This window comes from Anarrhichthys ocellatus, unplaced genomic scaffold (genome assembly GCF_004355925.1).
Source record: "Anarrhichthys ocellatus isolate YVR2014 unplaced genomic scaffold, GSC_Weel_1.0 scaffold101, whole genome shotgun sequence".
Classification (NCBI taxonomy): domain Eukaryota; kingdom Metazoa; phylum Chordata; class Actinopteri; order Perciformes; family Anarhichadidae; genus Anarrhichthys; species Anarrhichthys ocellatus.
Window position 1 is genome coordinate 473,325 of NW_022280131.1, and position 17,651 is coordinate 490,975.

Genomic DNA, 17,651 nt, shown 5'->3' on the forward strand with positions numbered 1-17,651 from the left:
GCGACCCTCTCATTCTCCGGGGAGAACTCCAACACAGCAGCGCTCAGCCGGGGGCTCGTGCTTATCATTAGGGTCGTTTGAACCGCTCTTAGTCTGGGCTCTCCCCCGAGACCTGTTTGCCTTGGGAGACCCTACCAGGGGCTAATGCCCCGGACAACATAGCTCCCAGGATCACTGAGCCACTCAAACTCCTCCACCATGTTAAGGTGGCGATTCGCGGAGGAGGCTGTCAAGTTGAAATGAGGATTTATCTGCATTTCACTACAAAAAAACTAAATAAGGTTGCAGCAGGCTGGAGGGAAATTGCCTGAAAGTATCCTCCTTGCTGTCAGCTCCATTATACATAACAATATTAAATGTGATTTCTGTAAAAAGAAATGTTAAAAGAGTGTTGAAAGGTAGCAGGTACTACTTACCAATCTTTGACATGGTTACTTCTTCAGTCTGATCTTGATTGAACAGCTGATAGGTGGTTTGTTTACATGACTTAATGGGACACTTGTTAGGACAGGGTGTCTAAGTTCTCTGCCATCATTAAAGTTGTTGAGTTATTCCTCGTCGGCTTGAATCGCCTCCACCCCTGGTGCCTTTTCACTCCATCTCATTGCACGTTTGAGCTTACCAGGTCTGTGCAGCCTCCCCGTCTACTCACCAGCAGGTTGACAGCTCTGCTCCACACGAGTGTCCACGACATACAGAGGCAGATCTGATGATGCATCCACTAAGTTGATTTAAACTTTGGCCGAGGGTGTTTTGTTGTTACAGAAGTCAACAACAAAGCCCCATTGGGATTCCCATCTGGCAGGGTTTCTCCCTTGTTGGCCATCTCAGCGTTGAGGTCCCCCAGCAGAGCTATAGAGCTATATCTAGTTGATACTGATCCTGCACCAGCTCAACTTTGGCGACATTAAAAACACAGAGAGCATTAAGGACGGAAGGATTTATTCCGTCTTCCTCGCTAATTACAAACACACAAATTATTTTTGTCTGCTTGTGTGAGGTAAATGCATTCACAAATGAAATTTAATGGGTTTTTCTAAGGCAAGCTGCAATAATAATGCAGCCATTTGTACATTTCCAAGTGAATTTCACGCTTCAGCTGTTCCATCAAAATATAAGCAGCTCTGTAAGGAGAGTGCAGCAGCTACAGCCTGTGCACATTAGCCTTAGAATGGAAATACTACAATCTAGGAAGGAAACAATGAAATATTACACTTTTTTCCAAATGAGACAGAGCTGGGATCTGTTCTGATGAATTCAAGTATTTGTGTATTTTTTGATCATGCCCATCTATATCCTCCACAGATTTACATGTCGTATCACTGAACTGATGAAAGTCTTAAAGGAGCTGAATGCTGGCAAATATGAACGCACCATGGTGTCCCAGCAGGAGAAGGGTACACAACCAAACATGTGACAGAAATGAGTTCTCATCTCAGATAACCGGAGCTATGCAGACAAACCATTGAACACATTTTTTGGTTTATTTCATACACTTTAGAATCCGACACTTCAGAGAAACTGGTACTGGTGCCTGGGAGTGGTCAGATTATCAACAGAGATAACCTCATCAAGTAGGTCTCTTACTCTGCTGTTGGCATATTTTTTTTTAGTTTTTTTTTCAAGAGCTCCGGTTTAAAGCAACATTTTATTTATTTATCTTGCAGATTTGACCATGCACCCCTAGCAACACCCAACGGAGACGTTTTGATCAGAGACCTCACATTTGAGGTAAAAGCTCATCCTTCATTGATCATCTCATCTAGACAGGCGAACTGTGATTGACTGGATGAACAAATGAATGAAGTTGTTGAAAATAAACCACATTTGATTTTGTTGTATTGTATTCCAACATCTCAGTGTTTGTGTATCCTCTGTAGGTGAGGTCTGGCACCAATGTTCTTGTGTGTGGACCCAACGGCTGTGGAAAGAGTTCTCTGTTCAGAGTGCTCGGAGAGGTGAGAAACCTTCTGCTTAACTGGGGCCTCTTGGGAAGCACACTTCATGGATTTGGTCTGTAAAATATTGTACATTATGTTCTGCATGTGTGGCATAAAAAAATCAATCATATATGTATTTTTGAAAGCTGTGGCCTCTGTTTGGAGGACAACTGACCAAACCTGAGAGAGGGAAGCTCTTCTATGTTCCACAGGTAAATGAGTGTTTCCTGTTTTCTTCCAGCTCGGACTTTTGGCAGCTACTTGGTACTTGGTGTACTGTTTTTATAAATGATATACACATAATGTCTATATTATATATTGATATTACAAATATAAACAAACACTATATAATTGAACTATAAAAAAATATGAAATATTTACTGAACTGCAGCCAATAACACATTTATGGTCTTTTATATTGGCTAATAATTACATTGACACCCATATGGCTGATAGAAAATGCATATATTCATAAACATATTGTTTACGTGGCAGTCTACAAAATATACAAAATGTATATCTCAACAATCAAACACTGGTGCAAAGATTAAAACAAGTGAAATGGTATACATGAAAATGTAGGAGTAGAACATCTCACTAACGTTTAAACATGCTCCGTTCAATGACTCGGACTAAATAAAAACAAACTACAATTTTTAATTTGTAATAATTTATTCCAAACTGTTGTTTGTCCAGAGACCTTACATGACTCTGGGTTCTCTGAGGGACCAAGTAATTTACCCCGACACCTATGAATACCAGCAAAGGAAAGGCATCTCTGACCATGTGAGACACGACACATTCCCACACACTCATTGTCTGTGTGTGTTTGTAATTACTTACATCATCTCGTCTGTGTGTCCAGGTATTGAAAGAGTATCTCGACAACGTCCAGCTGGGTCACATCCTGGACAGGGAGGGTAGCTGGGACTCGGTCCAGGACTGGATGGATGTCCTCAGTGGAGGAGAGAAGCAGAGGATGGCTGTAAGGACTCACTAGTTGTACAGGAAACATGACAGATTGATTTACATTACTAAAAACAGGAGACAGACCATGCATCCATTTTCTAAAGTGATTATCCTGCTTTGCCAGGTTGGTGTGGGCCTCTCCCTGCTCATACTCACACCTACCATGTATCATGTCAAAGTAGCTTGTTGTTAGTCATTTCTTTCAAAGAAGACCTGTCCCAGTGAAAGTAGGCAACTGTAGAACACTTGAAGAACACTGTGCACCATCATTTCATCTGATGGTCAAAAGTCTCAATACTTGTGGCTGGTGGTGCAAAGGATCATAAAAGTGACGTTTCGGATCGTATCACGGATCAGATCAGCACAGAAGCAAAAAAGGGAGCAAGTATAACTTTTAGAGATCCGGATCACGATTTTGCCGCTGATACAATGTCGGATACAGATCTTTGTTGTTGGACTATAGCAGCTGGTCTACAATGCTCCAGAATTTTTATTTTGTCACCGGTCCAAAAAATAATTTCAACCGCTCTGAAGTCGGTAAACCATCAAAAATTAAAAATGTTATAATTTTACTTTGTTAAAGTAATATTTTCTTCATAAAGACACACAATTCAAATGATAAGGAAATTAAAGATTGTATTTTCATGGAAGTTTTAATGATGTATTATAATCTGCTTAGAGCTACTGTAAACAGATCATAATTCATCTTTAATATCTATTTAAGTCCTTCAAACAACTGGATTTATTCAAGTTTCTCACTAACACTACATTTTACAGATTACATGTGAACACATCATGGTAACTTTGTAACTTGCCTTCGCCCAATACTTATTTTCACTGAACAGAGCCTGAACCTAGTTACTAGCTCTCATTATGTCAATTTAAACACAGATTTGTTTGTAATGTTATTAACATTATAATAGATCGGCGACTAGAAAAACGTGAATGATGTCATGATCGTATATTTATCTGAATATCGACCGATAACGATCGTCAGTAAAACTGTATTTTACACTGTGCTGGTTACTGTTAAACTGTGTATTATGAACCACGAGGAGGATCAGCAGTGGTCCGTTACACCACTACTTCTGGCCCATCATCGGGTTTAAGAAGAATCCTCTGGGCCCTTTCATCGGTCAGCACAGAGAAATACTGGGCTTGATGTGGAGGCTGTATACATGGCATTCTTTTACTTTCCATTTAGTAGTGTCTTTGTTGGTAGCTAGTGATAAGTGTCTGTGTCTCTTTATGTATGTAGATGGCCAGGCTGTTCTACCACAAGCCCCAGTTTGCCATTCTGGACGAGTGCACCAGTGCAGTGAGTGTAGATGTGGAGGACTTCATCTACAGCCACTGCAGGACGGTACGACCCAACAACACATCATGCACACAAATGCAGTACTTATGTGTTTGTATACATGTTTTTATTTCAGATAACTTCCCTATTACCTAATGTTGTTTTTACTTCCCGGTGCTCTGTTAGCCAATACACAAACCAAAGCTAAATGCCTCTGGCAGCTCCAGACAACAGGCGGATTTCTGTTAATATCCTGTTTGAAAACCCCTCCATAGGGATGGCTAGCACTATAACTCCACTACTCTTATCAGTACTCCTTATCTGATTGGTTCTTAAATGATAATCTTATCAGTTCTTTTGCATTACTAAAGAAATTATTTAGTAATTACTAAGTAAGTTTAAAAGGGCAGATAACATGAGAGCTTATACAGCGATTCTGCAGGCTTTAATAATGTAGCGCTGGTGCTAGTTTATCACAGGTTTCTTCCCCTTGACTTGACCTGGACAAACATCTATCATGCTTCATTTGGATACGAAAAACTCCGACAGTCATGATTGCAGTTTAACTTTGACTGTTGCTGCACCAAATACAAGTCATTTAGTTAATATAATATAAGCCCACACAGACTATCACTGCTCTTCTGATCGCAAAACTTTCACCTGCTCGCTCGCTCGCGAGTAGTTTTTCTTTTTGACAGTAAGTGGGCGGACTCAGTCACCATTGTATAACTACATTTAATTGGTTACAATCCTCGTCTTTGGATTGGCCGGATATCACTCGGATAGCCGTCTTACATAACTGATCATTTGTATAAATGAACTGACAGTTCATGATTTGTTCAAAAATGTTACAAAGGTAGTACATGATGTGAGGATATGACAGTTAATGATTTCCTAACAAATGCTGGAAGTGATAATTTGTACAAAAATATAACAGGTGTGATTTTTGAACAAAATACACAATCATTAATAATTATTGAGAGGAATAATTAACATTGACATGTGATCAGACAGTCTCTTCAAATATATTATTATTAAAAGGTGATCTGTGCAACTTTTTTATTCAGGAAGTTTGTATCAACCAAGTAGCCCTTCTTACTACCGAGTACCCTTGAAGTAGCTCTGTTTCAAAAAGGTTGGTGACCCCTGCTTTAGGGGATTTAAATTGTCAGAAATGGAATATGAAATGCAAAACTATATTTTCATTAGTGCATAATGACCTGAAACTAAGAATCAAAATGTTTTATTTAGCTTAAAAATAAAGTTTCTACGGCAGCCCAGAACGGACAAACACTAATGAACACTGGCTCTAGAGAGAGCCGTAACCTTAAGGTAGTGATGGCTAAGGAAACTCTGTATTAAACGGCCCGGTGTTAAATGATTAAAGATCGGACGTTGATAAGCACCGACATTACTCTCACTGTCGGGCTGAGCTCCTTCAACTACGTGCACACGCCCACACACACCCACACACACAGCGAGCAGAGAGACGGAGGTGAAGTGAACCAGGTGAAGTGACGATTACTCCAGTAGACGGCAGCTGCGATGACTGCGGTGACTTCCCAGTATTTATGACTTCATGTAGTGATTTAATATAACATAGCTGTTGTTACTAGAAACAATATTTAGTTCTATCTCAATTCTAAATAACTTCTAATCCTGTATTTTATTTGTTTTTAAAATACTTTATATGATTTAAAAGCAATCATTTAGTCATGAAAAAGATATATGATAGAGTATTGATCCTTGCACTAATATAATCCAAAATAAATTGGTCATGTAGTTGCTTGCCATCTGAAAGCTCCCCACTAGATGTCAGTGTTCCTTTAATAGTACATGTAGTCCCATTGCTGGTTTCTGTTCTAAACAGCATTCAGAACTCGCCCCTCTTCAGCGTCAGGAGAGAGAGCTACAGAGAGAACTCAGAGGAATTAAAGCAGCCAATAAACACGGTCAACAATGTAACAAACAAGACATTTATAATATCTTCCAAAAAGCTACATTGTTTACAGAGCAAAGAAACACCAAAACTATAAACACAAAACTTCTTAAAGGTTAATTATCCGTTAATAAGGGTCTGCTGTCGGTCAAAAACAAAAATCTAAATTGGTTTCTTTGTTCCACAGGTGGGCATCAGCCTGTTCACAGTGTCCCACAGAAAGTCTCTGTGGAAGCACCACGAGGTACGTTTTCACCTTTACATCACTGCAGTCTGACAAACGTTTCCTTCTCTCAGCAGATTTAGCTCTTTCACTATTTCCTCTCATACAGCATATTAATCAGACATTAATACTTGTTAGCTTACAACAGGGCTGCCCATTCAATGATATTATGGGCTATTATTATGACCAAGCTTTTCAGTGTATGGTATAATTGTGTATGTGACAAACCAAGTTTCTGTTATTTATGTAAGTAGGACGTCTGAAGAGATGCTTTAGCTCGTTTGTACTTGCTGCTGATGTCTCGTGTCTCTCTAACTGACTTTGTGTGTTTCATTCTGTCATGAAGTATTACCTCCACATGGACGGGAGAGGAAGCTACGAGTTCAAGCCCATCACAGAGGAGACGGTGGAGTTCGGCTCATAACTGGAATGTACTGCTCTGATGAAACCAGTCCACTAATTATTTGCACTCGAGATAGAAAATCATTTTTGATCATATGTTTCCTTTATGTTTTCTGTTATTTAAATCATCACTTTAGTCTAATTATCAATTTGTTCTGTGCAATTATTAAAAAAAATAACTATGTTCCTATATTGCCAACTTCTAAGTTGTGTTTTACACACGCAAGACCTGTTTCAGTGAAGGTGGAAATGTGCTCCATTGTTTTAATCATCTCTGCACATCACATCAGTAGCAGAGATTAGCTTGTAGCGATAGGCTGGATACCACAGTGGTCTTTGAGGAAACCTGTCCCTCAGTGAACTGTGTCCTGCACAGAATAATATGAACGTTTGTATTCACAACGTCATGCTCCTGGCTGTCTTGTTGGTTCTCATTAAAGATACACTCTCCACAGCAGTGGAGGCTGGGAATGATTTCAGGCCTTAAAATAACAAAGGAAACTGTTGATTATCTTGTTACATCAAGCTATTGTCATGTGGTTACAGCATAGTTATCTGAGGATAAAGAGTGGTTAAAAAAACGTGATATAGGCGTACTTCCTACTTCCTGTCATTTTCACTCTGTTCATTTCTGGCTGATTTTCTCGAGGACAAATGTTGATAAAAGACTCGTAGATATCCCATGGAGTAAGGACAACTGTTATCCTGACATAATCCTCACATGATGAAGGGCCGACCACATACAAGTCCGAGGTACAAGACAAATAGGTTTTCAGAGGCAACTCCAGACCCAGCTGGTTTGCAGGTTTTGTGCTTGCGCATTAAAGTGGCAGACTCTCGAGCATCCTGGTGGAACTCTTTTCTGTCTGACTGAGAGGGAACACGATCACATCACTCAGGCATTCAGAAGTGTTGAAAATATGAACTCACCAGTTGGAAGAGACCATGAGAAAAACCAATGTGCCACTTTGTGCTCATGTGCTGGAGTGAACCTGTATATTCCCACAGTTGCTGGTGACAGACTGGTGCTAGTCAGACCTCCGTCACTAGTGGCAGCACTCGGCTCCAGTGATTTTGCATTTTTAACATTCCACCTTTATCACATTTTTTAAATGACTAATTGTTGTGCGGTTGCCCTTGATGACTGATATGTCGTATGACGCCCGGAGAGGCCTGCATTGAAATGGTGACACTTTTGAAACAAAATTAATTAATTTTATTTGAATCTCTGCAACAGGGATTTGCGAGCAGAGGGCATTTTGCATAGAGTTTAACTTTGATACATTTTGTGATTTTTGCTCCGTTGACCAAGCTGTTGTGGAAGTGCTGACCTTTGTGGGACTGGAATTATGCCAGAGCATACAACAAGTAGGAAGCTGCCGCACTGAGCATGTTGCCTCATCCAGCTTTCTTTGACATTGCTCCATAATAGAGAGACAGCATGGGTCTGCAGTCAGTCCATTCAAAGTGCTCCCCGAAATCAACTGTGTGAGAACAGAGTTTATGTAGCAGTGCTGCTCTCTGGTCTGACTGAGCTTTAATGCGCAAAGTCGTAGGCAGACTAAAGATTATGATTTAATGAATGACCATGGCTAGAAAGCTCTAATGAAGAGGGAACATTTCTGAGTTTATTTTCAATTCTAACATTAATGGAATGATTCAGCGTTTTTGCTTTTTTCCTCACCATGTTCTCGTAGACAACAGCTGTAAGACTAATGGTTGGGATATACTAGCTGTTGCCAGGTTGACCTGTAATTCAAACACAAGACTGTCCTAAAGGAAACGGAACACAAGGGAATCTGATTGGCTGTTGAGTTCACGTGCTTGTTGTCCAACCATGAATGATATTCCCTGGTCACTCAGCTGGGTTCAAGTTCTTTTCAACTGATTTGTTGATTACACGCGAAATTACAGATCAAATGGCAAATATTTATAGTTATTAGTTATTTTCTTCTAATCTTGTTAATAAGCTTTTTTCATTCAGTTAAAATTCAATTTATATTTCTTGGGAGTTGGGATTCAAATGTATGTTAATGTTACTTCTGTTGATAACTGATTGTACACGAGCTCTGTGAAGCAGAGGACTGGCTCTAAAGTGTAATGATGACTTTTGTCAATTGATCACTGGTACATTAATATGCAGACTAGATCCTTCCCCAGCCCCTCTGCCATCACTCAACACCTCTGTTTTCTGACTGAGAAATGTAAAGAAGTGAAGAAGCAGCCTCAGCATGGTTTTGTATGGATAATAATGCTGTAATGATCTCACTCTGAATAAAACAAGCTGTTGGAGTAATGGAAAAAGATCTTTCTTCTTTTGGCGTGAGAGGTGAGTGAGTGTGAGACAACAAGCTGAAGAGATAAAGTGAGTCAATGATCGATGGAAGTGTTGTAATCCAGATAAGGCCTCTGTGTGTCAAAGGTGTGCTCTCCTGTAACGTCACACAAACAGCTAGGACTGTATATCAAACGGTAATAATTACTCTGTGAAATATCCGACCATTGAAGTGATTAAGTGTTAATGAAGGTGTGCTTTGTCAGAGCTCTAGTTTTTTCCCCATCTTCATGAAAAATGCTTAGACCAGTCTTTGTTTATTAAAACTGTCTAAATACCTGGTGGAGCAACTATTTCATGTTTGTCTGCACTGCTCTCATACGGCGGTTACAGCTGATAACGGCGTCCCAACCAACAGCATCGACATGGAAGCGTAGCACCCCCTTCAGGTAAACACTGTTGGCAGTGTCAGCAATTTTGCCGTTGTTTGCGCTGTTAGTCCTGTTAGCATCCTTTAGCGGTAAAATGCCGGCTAGCCGTCGACATGTTGAGAGCCGATGAGAGGCAAACGAATCACTGCATTAAATCACAGCCCTACATGTGATGTGATCAAATGTTCTGCTAATCAGGGAGTTGCACAAGATACCAACATAATATCTAGGTGTACAAACTAAGCCTCCCAGCTGTCACTGGGACAAAGTCCAATGAAACCCACATGACAAGTCGAGGCGAATGCAATCAGTGAGTAACTTAGCCAATATCCTGTTTTTCTCGTCTGACCTGATACAGGAAGTCATTTTTCAGCTGCAGAGAAGTTAGTTTCACTTTGAAACCGAGCTGAAACAAAGAAGAACTGGTGTGTCTGGGCTGAAGAGTCATGGGCAGTCTGAGGTGGGTCCTGTTGGTGCTCTGCTTCCAAAACTACTGGAATCTGCCCCAAACTCTGGAACAAGGTACTGTCCTGCCAACAGTGTGGTAACAGGGTTCACTTTTTGTGATCGGGCCCTGTGGAACCAAGATGTTTTCAATGTCAGTTTGTCAGGAAGTATGAGAGCAGTCCTACATAGGCATGTGTTGAAAACTTCACTTACTGCACTGAAAATGTAACCTGTGAGACAGGAAGTGACAGAAGACTGTTGTGATTATTTGCAGCTGCTCTGCGTTTCGTTGGGCTCGCTGACTGGGGAGGTGTTCCCTTCCCTCCATACTACACTCCACATGAGGAGGCTGTTGCTGCAGAGGTGGACAGGCTGGCCCAGACTGGAGGAATGGACTTCATCCTCAGCCTGGGAGATCACTTCTACTTCAGTGGTGTCAAGAATGTGGAAGACCCTCGCTTCAAGGTCAGCTTACAAAGCCAACATACACACATTGTGGGGAGTGAGATATGTTTGGTGATGAAGCATTTGAAGAAGATTGTTTAACAAAATGTACAGTTCTGAAGAATCCTCAAAGATTCATAACCATCTAGATGAAAACTATTGGCTTAAAAAAAAAGAGTTTTTGAACTCATTTGCTAGGTTGACACTCGTTTCCTATTCCAGGTAACCACCCAACACCATCATTGTTAAGGATGAGGAAACAGAGTTGCAACTTAAATATTCATTCTAACCAGGTCTGGTTGGCTGTGGTTGTATTGCTGCAGATCTTGGGTCTGCAGACCCTCAATCAGCTCTGATCACATGGTCGTTATAATATTCACTGGTCTGTTTCAGTCAACTTACTTTGGATCAGATCAGTTTTGAATGTCCTCCCTTTTAAATCAGTTTTGTGTCTTTCAAAATTAAGTCATGCAAGTCCAGTTTGGGGTAGGTCTCCAATCAGGTCTGGAATTGTAGACCCTTAAGACCTCTAGTTGCAACCCCAGCTATGCTTCAAGTTTGGCCTGGTAGCCCCAGTAAACTTTACTGTAGAATTAGGGATTTCTGGCAAAACAGCATCGTTCCAAGTTGCATGGAGAAGGGAAAATGTCTGAAGAGGTACAACTCCAGCAATAGCCAAGACATTTAATCTGAAAATGTGGGTCAACCTCACACAAATTGAAACAAAAACCAACACAGTGGATTTTCTGAATGAGAGAAAAAAATTCCTCTGGAATTGTATGAAGTGAAAGTTTCGAAAATCGCTTGAATATGATCCTATCAAAACACCTTTTAGTCACATTTCAGTGACTGTTGTGCATGTTGGATTTGACCAGTGGCGCGCCTTGCATTTTATACCTGGGCCTTCACTGCTGTCCTGCAGCTGAGCCACGTCCTAATAACCTCATTATGACGACACAGATACGATTATTTGTTTCTAGGGGTGTAACGCACGTAATACACGTATTCGAATTAAGAGGTTTTACACCCAGTGAACTCCACTGGCTAGAAGCTGGTGAGGGACTATTTCCTTCCCACTTACAATACAGTTGTGTCAGAGTGATTTTTTTTCTAAATTGAAAGAAATTTGTTTTCAAATAGAGGATTTAAGAGGTTAAACTACTGTAAAAGGATTTATGGTTTGTGATTGACATTAGATATGTTTCTGTTATTTTAATTATTTATTGTTTAAAAACTCATCACAGAAATCTGTTAAGGAGCAACACAAGTAACAATGTGTCCAATTCATTCCATGCTGGGAATGCAGCATGATTCTTAACCTTTTGAGCAAGTTAAATCACATATTTTAAACGTGGTAAGCAACTGTGAAAAAGCACAGTCTCCTGTGCATCACATTCACAGTGAAGTCTTTATGGTTTCCCATCCACAGCACACATTTGAAAGGGTCTTCTCCCAGCCCTCCCTGCTGGATATCCCATGGTACCTGATTGCTGGAAACCACGACCACAAGGGCAATATCTCAGCTCAGATGGCCTACTCTGACATGTCCCACCGCTGGTAATTATCAAACAATACTAACATGGTTATAACAGTTTCAGACAGAAATACAAATAATCAACGCTCCTACACTCATTGCAATCAGGAGAGACAAGTCAGATGAAGAAAAGATAATAGTTTATTATAAACAGATGATATGTGATGATAAAGTCTTGCCAGAGTCGTTGGTGTTTTGACTCTACAGGAAGATTTGTAATGGAGGGGCGTCTGCCCTAAGTGTAAGTCTAATCAGTTTCATATCAGTCATTGATTATTAATCTATATTAAGATAATTTGCTTAAAATCTGATCATTTCCGCCCATCCCACTCATGTGACAATAAATCAAATATTTGATTGTGTGATCTTTCTACATCTCCTGTGGCAAACTAGGGGAGACAGCCAAGCAACTCCAGCACAGGGGCGAATCCCCAAGCTCAGGTAGGGGAAGGTGATAGCGGGGGTGTTTTATCCAGGTCAGGTGTTGCAGCCACTGGGCACGTGGTAAAACCAAACGGATCTCAACACAGAGTTGATCACTAGGCTCCCCTCTCTCTTCGCTCTACTCCACAGGATAGTGGAACAGAACAAAAATATTTGACCTCCCCCCCTTTCTCCTAAATTATTTATTAAAATACTTTTATTGTTTCTTGTCAAAAGTCCCCTGGGTTGCCACACTCCCTGCTGCCTTATTTGTATCAGTATATCATTAAGTCTGTGTTGTGTCTGTAGGAATTACCCAGGTCTCTATTATGATCTCCAGTTTACTGTCCCGCACACAAATGTGTCAGTGAGCATCCTGATGATTGACACAGTGGTGTTATGTGGAAACACCGACGACCAAACCCAGCCTTCAGGACCAGAGAACCCCAGAGATGCAGATCAACACTGGACCTGGATCAGGTCTAAACTGGCCAGCAGCAGGTGAGCTGCTCTGAACAATAGGCACAGACAAGTGAGACAGTATATGGAGACAACATGTTTATGCTGGACTCCAGAATACTGGGCTTTAAGTGACACCAATTAAATGTAAATATGATTTTAAATTATAAAAATCAATATTGTTTTGAATCCTATTAACCCTTTCTATCCGTGTATCACTTGGTATGGCCACTATATTGATTACCATCTCCCTACCAACCACCATCTACCACATACCATCAATTTTTGATGCTAGTGAGACTGAACTTTTAGATTATTTATAAATATCTGAACCCCATTAATCGCAATATTAGGCTCTCTATTGAGTACTCGGAGCACAGCATTATTTTGGGGATTTAGATATTTTTAAGGGGGCTGAGGAAGCTGTAACATACCATTATCTTTAGGAGCAGAACCTCACACAACCCTCTCCTTAGAGCAGAATCCTTCCACCCCCAGCACCTCAATGCAAACATCACATTTGGCCAATTCCAACACCTACGACGTATGTATGACCAAGAGACTGATTTTGTTAGACAGGCTGGGGTCATGTCCAATGTATTCTCAGACAGAGAAACCAGGGTGATTAAGCAGGCTTTTGACGGAGCGCAGTCACTTAAACGTAACACTCTGCTTAAAAGTAGTTTTTGTCCTGAAAAAGCTGTGACCACACCCGTTTTGTTTAAGTGCCCTGACAAAGAGCTACAGTGGTTGAAACATGTTGGCTGATTTAGCTTCGATAAAAAAAGTTTTATAGTTTATCCCTCCTCATTCGATTTTTTTCCCTGTTTTCCAAGAGCACCAGACACATTTTTGATCCACAGTTGAACACACAGAGCAACAAGTTTTCTCTCTCTACAATGACAAATTATTATAACTTCAACAGAAATGTCTGACAAATGAATGCAAACCTAGCATTCAGTGTGTGTGTTGTTCCACCACCAGCCTCCAGAACAACCTTGGCGCTCCTTGTCCCAGATTCTCTAGTTGTGTGGAACTCTACTGGGTTAATGAACGCATTCCTCAAAAAGATGTTCCCTCATTTGGTTTTGATCATTTTTGTGGCGATGCCTACTAATTGACATGTCTGGCAGTTCAGTAAGTACAAAGTACAAGTCTATGTATATCTGAATACATGGATGAGGGGTCGAGGTACCTCTTATGTAAGGCAGCTAGTAAACCTGAGATGGAACAAAAACATTTCATCCAGGAGGTGGCGGTGTTCACTAAGTGTTCACCAGTCTATCTAGATAAACACTGCAGAAGACAGTGATCGATGGGCTGAAAGCAAAACACACAATGGAGTTTTCTACAAACCAAAACATATGTCATCACGATAACTTTGATCGTATAAAATCTTCCCAAAGTGGCTCTAAATGAAGTTAAAATCTAAGATCTTAAAATCTAAGATTATCAGTAAATTGTTCTTTGAACAACTTTGTTTTATCATTTATTTTCACAGATCACTTGAGTATCTATAAAAAAGAGAACATACAGTTTGAAGCAATAAGTTTGTTCTGGTTTAAGCTCTGAACACGTTCTTTGGCTCCTCCCAGGTCAGAATATGTTGTGGTGGCTGGTCATTATCCTGTGTGGTCCATTGGCAATCATGGACCAACATCCTGTCTAGTAAACAGACTGAGGCCCTTACTGAAGAAATACAGAGTCACTGTGTACCTGTGTGGCCATGATCACAATTTGCAGGTATGTACTGCACGCTAAGTCACAACAAGAATATTGTGTGTACGTGTGTGTGTGTCTGCTCAGCAATGATTTGATCCAATTGTCTGTCAATTATTGACATTATCAGATGTCACTAACCACAAGTGCAAAGACCAGCCAAGTTGTCAAAGGAAAATGTATGGTATATGTTTGTATTTTTAAGAACAGGTAGTGCCAGTGGCGTTGTATGATGCTTTGTTTCAACCCTTTATGAATATGTTGTCGTAAAAGTGCACCCCCTATTGTATTCATGATGTGACCCGTGTGTGTGTGTGTGTGTGTGTGTGTGTGTGTGTGTGTGTGTGTGTGTGTGTGTGTGTGTGTGTGTGTGTGTGTGTGTGTGTGTGTGTGTGTGTGTGTGTGTATATATATACAGTGGTGGGAAGTAGCAAAGCACAGTCAGCCAAGTATTGTACTTCAGAGCAATGTGGAGTGTACTTGTACTTGTTTACTGAATAACTACAGATTGGGGGAAATATTGTACTTTCTGCTGCATCAGTCTGACAGTTGTAGTTACTGGTTTTTATGCAGATCTAGTTTTTGCATACAAAGCGTATATGTATGATCAAGTTATAATATGATGATGCTTTGCTATAGACCAGAAACCTAACACTAATTTAAATAGTTTAAATGAGCCCCTCTTCAATCAGCTAACAGTAAAATGCTGCTAACACATTGATGCATACATTTTAATAATCCAAAAATATAAAAATACTTTTTAAGTACATAAACCAGGGCTGCCCCCTCTTAGTCAGAAATGTTGAATAATCGTTCGTTTTGGTCTTAGTCGGCTAATATCTCTTAATAGTTCACTCGATCTGTGGTCAGTCAATCTGAAATCAAGTGATTACAAATCAAGTGCAGACAAGTACATGAACACACAAACAGCTAACAAAATTAACACCTTGAGGCCCACAGACTTCTGTGCAGATGGAACAATCTTAATTTTAAAAAACAGGAGGTTATTAGGACCAATAAAAACTATGAAACGCTACTATTGCAATTTCTCCTGGGTTGGGCCCCTTTTTGAGTTAGATTGACTGGACTATTAAACAATTAGTAATTTAAAAAAGACATATTTGTCTTGATTCATAAGAAAGTTATGAGCCCATCTCTGGCAAACACAAGATGTCAAGTGATGATTTTGTGTGAGTCTTTGTCGAGAATCTGTTGATTTAATCAACTAATTGATTATTAGTCGACAAAAGTGAGTGTAAGTTGACTATGAATATCTCTGGTCGAGGACAACCCTTACTGACTTGATATTTTGCTGATATGTCTGTCGTTTTGAACAGGTTGACATTGTCGCAAAGTATCTGATTACTTCTTCCATCGTGTTATGGTTTGGTTTTTTCCTCAACATGCAAGTACAACGTAGATGATTTTGACACTGTCTATCTCTCTTCCAACAGTTTATCAGAGAGGATGATGGGAGCTCGTATGTAGTTAGTGGGAGTGGAGCTGTCAGTGACCCTGCCACCACTCACAGGGAAAGTGTTCCTCTTCCCTGGCAGCTCTACTCCAGTCCTGTCAACCACACAGCAGGAGGCCTGGCTTACTTCCAGGTCACTGAGCATCAGATGACGATCAGTTTCATGCAGACTGATGGGAAATGTGTTTACCAGGCAGAGCTGCCAGCACGCACAGTCTGATGCCTTTCACAAGTCTTTGCACAAGTCTCGTATGTTTCACATATTGTCCTCTTATAACCTTTTATATTTAAGATATGACTTCTGCTACTTATATTTAATGTTTTCTATTTGCTGTGGCTGTGCATGTATGTATGAACAACGATATGATCAAAGATCTTTAATGGATGCTTGTGGTTAGACGACATTTAACATCTTGGAAAGCTTTGTTATTTTCCTCACAGAACGGCATCGAAAAAAGCATTGATTTAAGTTTTGATTTATTACCCAAAATGATTAATTGCATCAGCACTAGTGTTGAAATATTCTTTACAATACCAAACCCAAAGAGTATGGGCTAAATAGTTGCACACATTGTGAATATTTTGACCATGTCACATGAGCTGCATCTATACTGTATTCACATGACTCACTGTGTGATATAGAAATGGTGTGGGGAATGCTGGTTACACAGATGAGAGTACAGGGCTTCATTCATGGATTAAGAGACAACGGGCCCCTGAGCACAAACATGTAAAAGGCCCCACCACCATAGGGTACATAGGGACAGGATCCCCAGACTAAAAGAGATGCAAAACGACAGGTGAACCAAAACTCAGGTGCTGTGTTGGTTCATAAACCTGCTCCTGAACTTTAGTATTTAGTTCACATTGGAGATGGAGGACCTTATTCAAAACATTCTGCCACAGCTGATCCACGCTGAACAAATATTACACAAAATACTACACACTATATATCGAAAAATAATTTAGGAAACCTCAGATGCAAGTTCTCTCTTATTGAAGCAGAGCACATTTTGTATAAAGCAGGTGGATAGACATGTACTTACTGTTTCTCTTTACACATTACTCTCACAGTACACTCTTTACAGTTACATTGCACTTTATTACTCTTTGCAGGTTATTTAGATATTCAGAAAGCCTGTGTTGTATTGTGGTGAATTCCATAATGCTCTCATGAAGCACCACTAAATGCATATCTTATTATTTCAGCCGATTCAAAAAATATTTCAAAGATTCAAAGACTAAATGGCACTAAATAGTATAGTATGGTATGGTAGTATGGGTATTGGAACTCAGAGATGATGTCACCCATGTAGGTTTTTATTAGGCTCTCGCCTCGTCTCTCTGCCAGTTTGGGAATGTGATTGGCCTGAAGCTACATGACCATATGCCCATCTATGTGCCCCATTGGCTGATATGTGTGTGGATGTATAATTGGTGGTCTGTTATATTATATACAGATGTTCTGATCCATACATTTTCTATTAAAATGTTATTTGGAATGTGTTTTATGATGACCTGGAGGAAGACCACAAGCCGAAAACTTTGGTCCCACAATAATGTTGTCCTGTATACCAGCGGTCCCCAACCACCGGGCCGCGGACCGGTACCGGTCCGTGGGTCATTTGGTACCGGGCCGCACAGAAAGAACAAATAACTTATATTATTTCTTATT

The 17,651-nt window shown here is 40.2% G+C and overlaps 2 protein-coding genes across 3 annotated transcripts in view; both read left to right on the forward strand.

Annotated features, from left to right (window-relative positions):
* abcd3a (ATP-binding cassette, sub-family D (ALD), member 3a) overlaps nt 1-9,074 on the forward strand; it is a 45,192-nt gene extending 36,118 nt beyond the window's left edge. For both annotated transcript variants that reach the window (XM_031875981.1, XM_031875982.1), the window contains exons 14-23: nt 1,306-1,397; nt 1,502-1,574; nt 1,668-1,731; nt 1,881-1,958; nt 2,087-2,152; nt 2,637-2,726; nt 2,806-2,925; nt 4,168-4,272; nt 6,333-6,389; nt 6,715-9,074. In XM_031875981.1, the coding sequence (XP_031731841.1) occupies nt 1,306-1,397; nt 1,502-1,574; nt 1,668-1,731; nt 1,881-1,958; nt 2,087-2,152; nt 2,637-2,726; nt 2,806-2,925; nt 4,168-4,272; nt 6,333-6,389; nt 6,715-6,792 (823 nt within the window). In that variant the 3' untranslated portion in view covers nt 6,793-9,074. The remainder of the gene's footprint in view (nt 1-1,305; nt 1,398-1,501; nt 1,575-1,667; nt 1,732-1,880; nt 1,959-2,086; nt 2,153-2,636; nt 2,727-2,805; nt 2,926-4,167; nt 4,273-6,332; nt 6,390-6,714) is intronic.
* Nucleotides 9,075-9,830: 756 nt separating this feature from the next.
* Nucleotides 9,831-17,651, forward strand: LOC116399101 (tartrate-resistant acid phosphatase type 5-like). Its single transcript, XM_031875983.1, has 6 exons — nt 9,831-9,998; nt 10,198-10,388; nt 11,797-11,924; nt 12,634-12,825; nt 14,379-14,526; nt 15,957-17,651. The coding sequence occupies exons 1-6, from the start codon at nt 9,923-9,925 to the stop codon at nt 16,194-16,196; spliced, it is 975 nt and encodes a 324-aa protein (XP_031731843.1). The 5' UTR covers nt 9,831-9,922; the 3' UTR covers nt 16,197-17,651.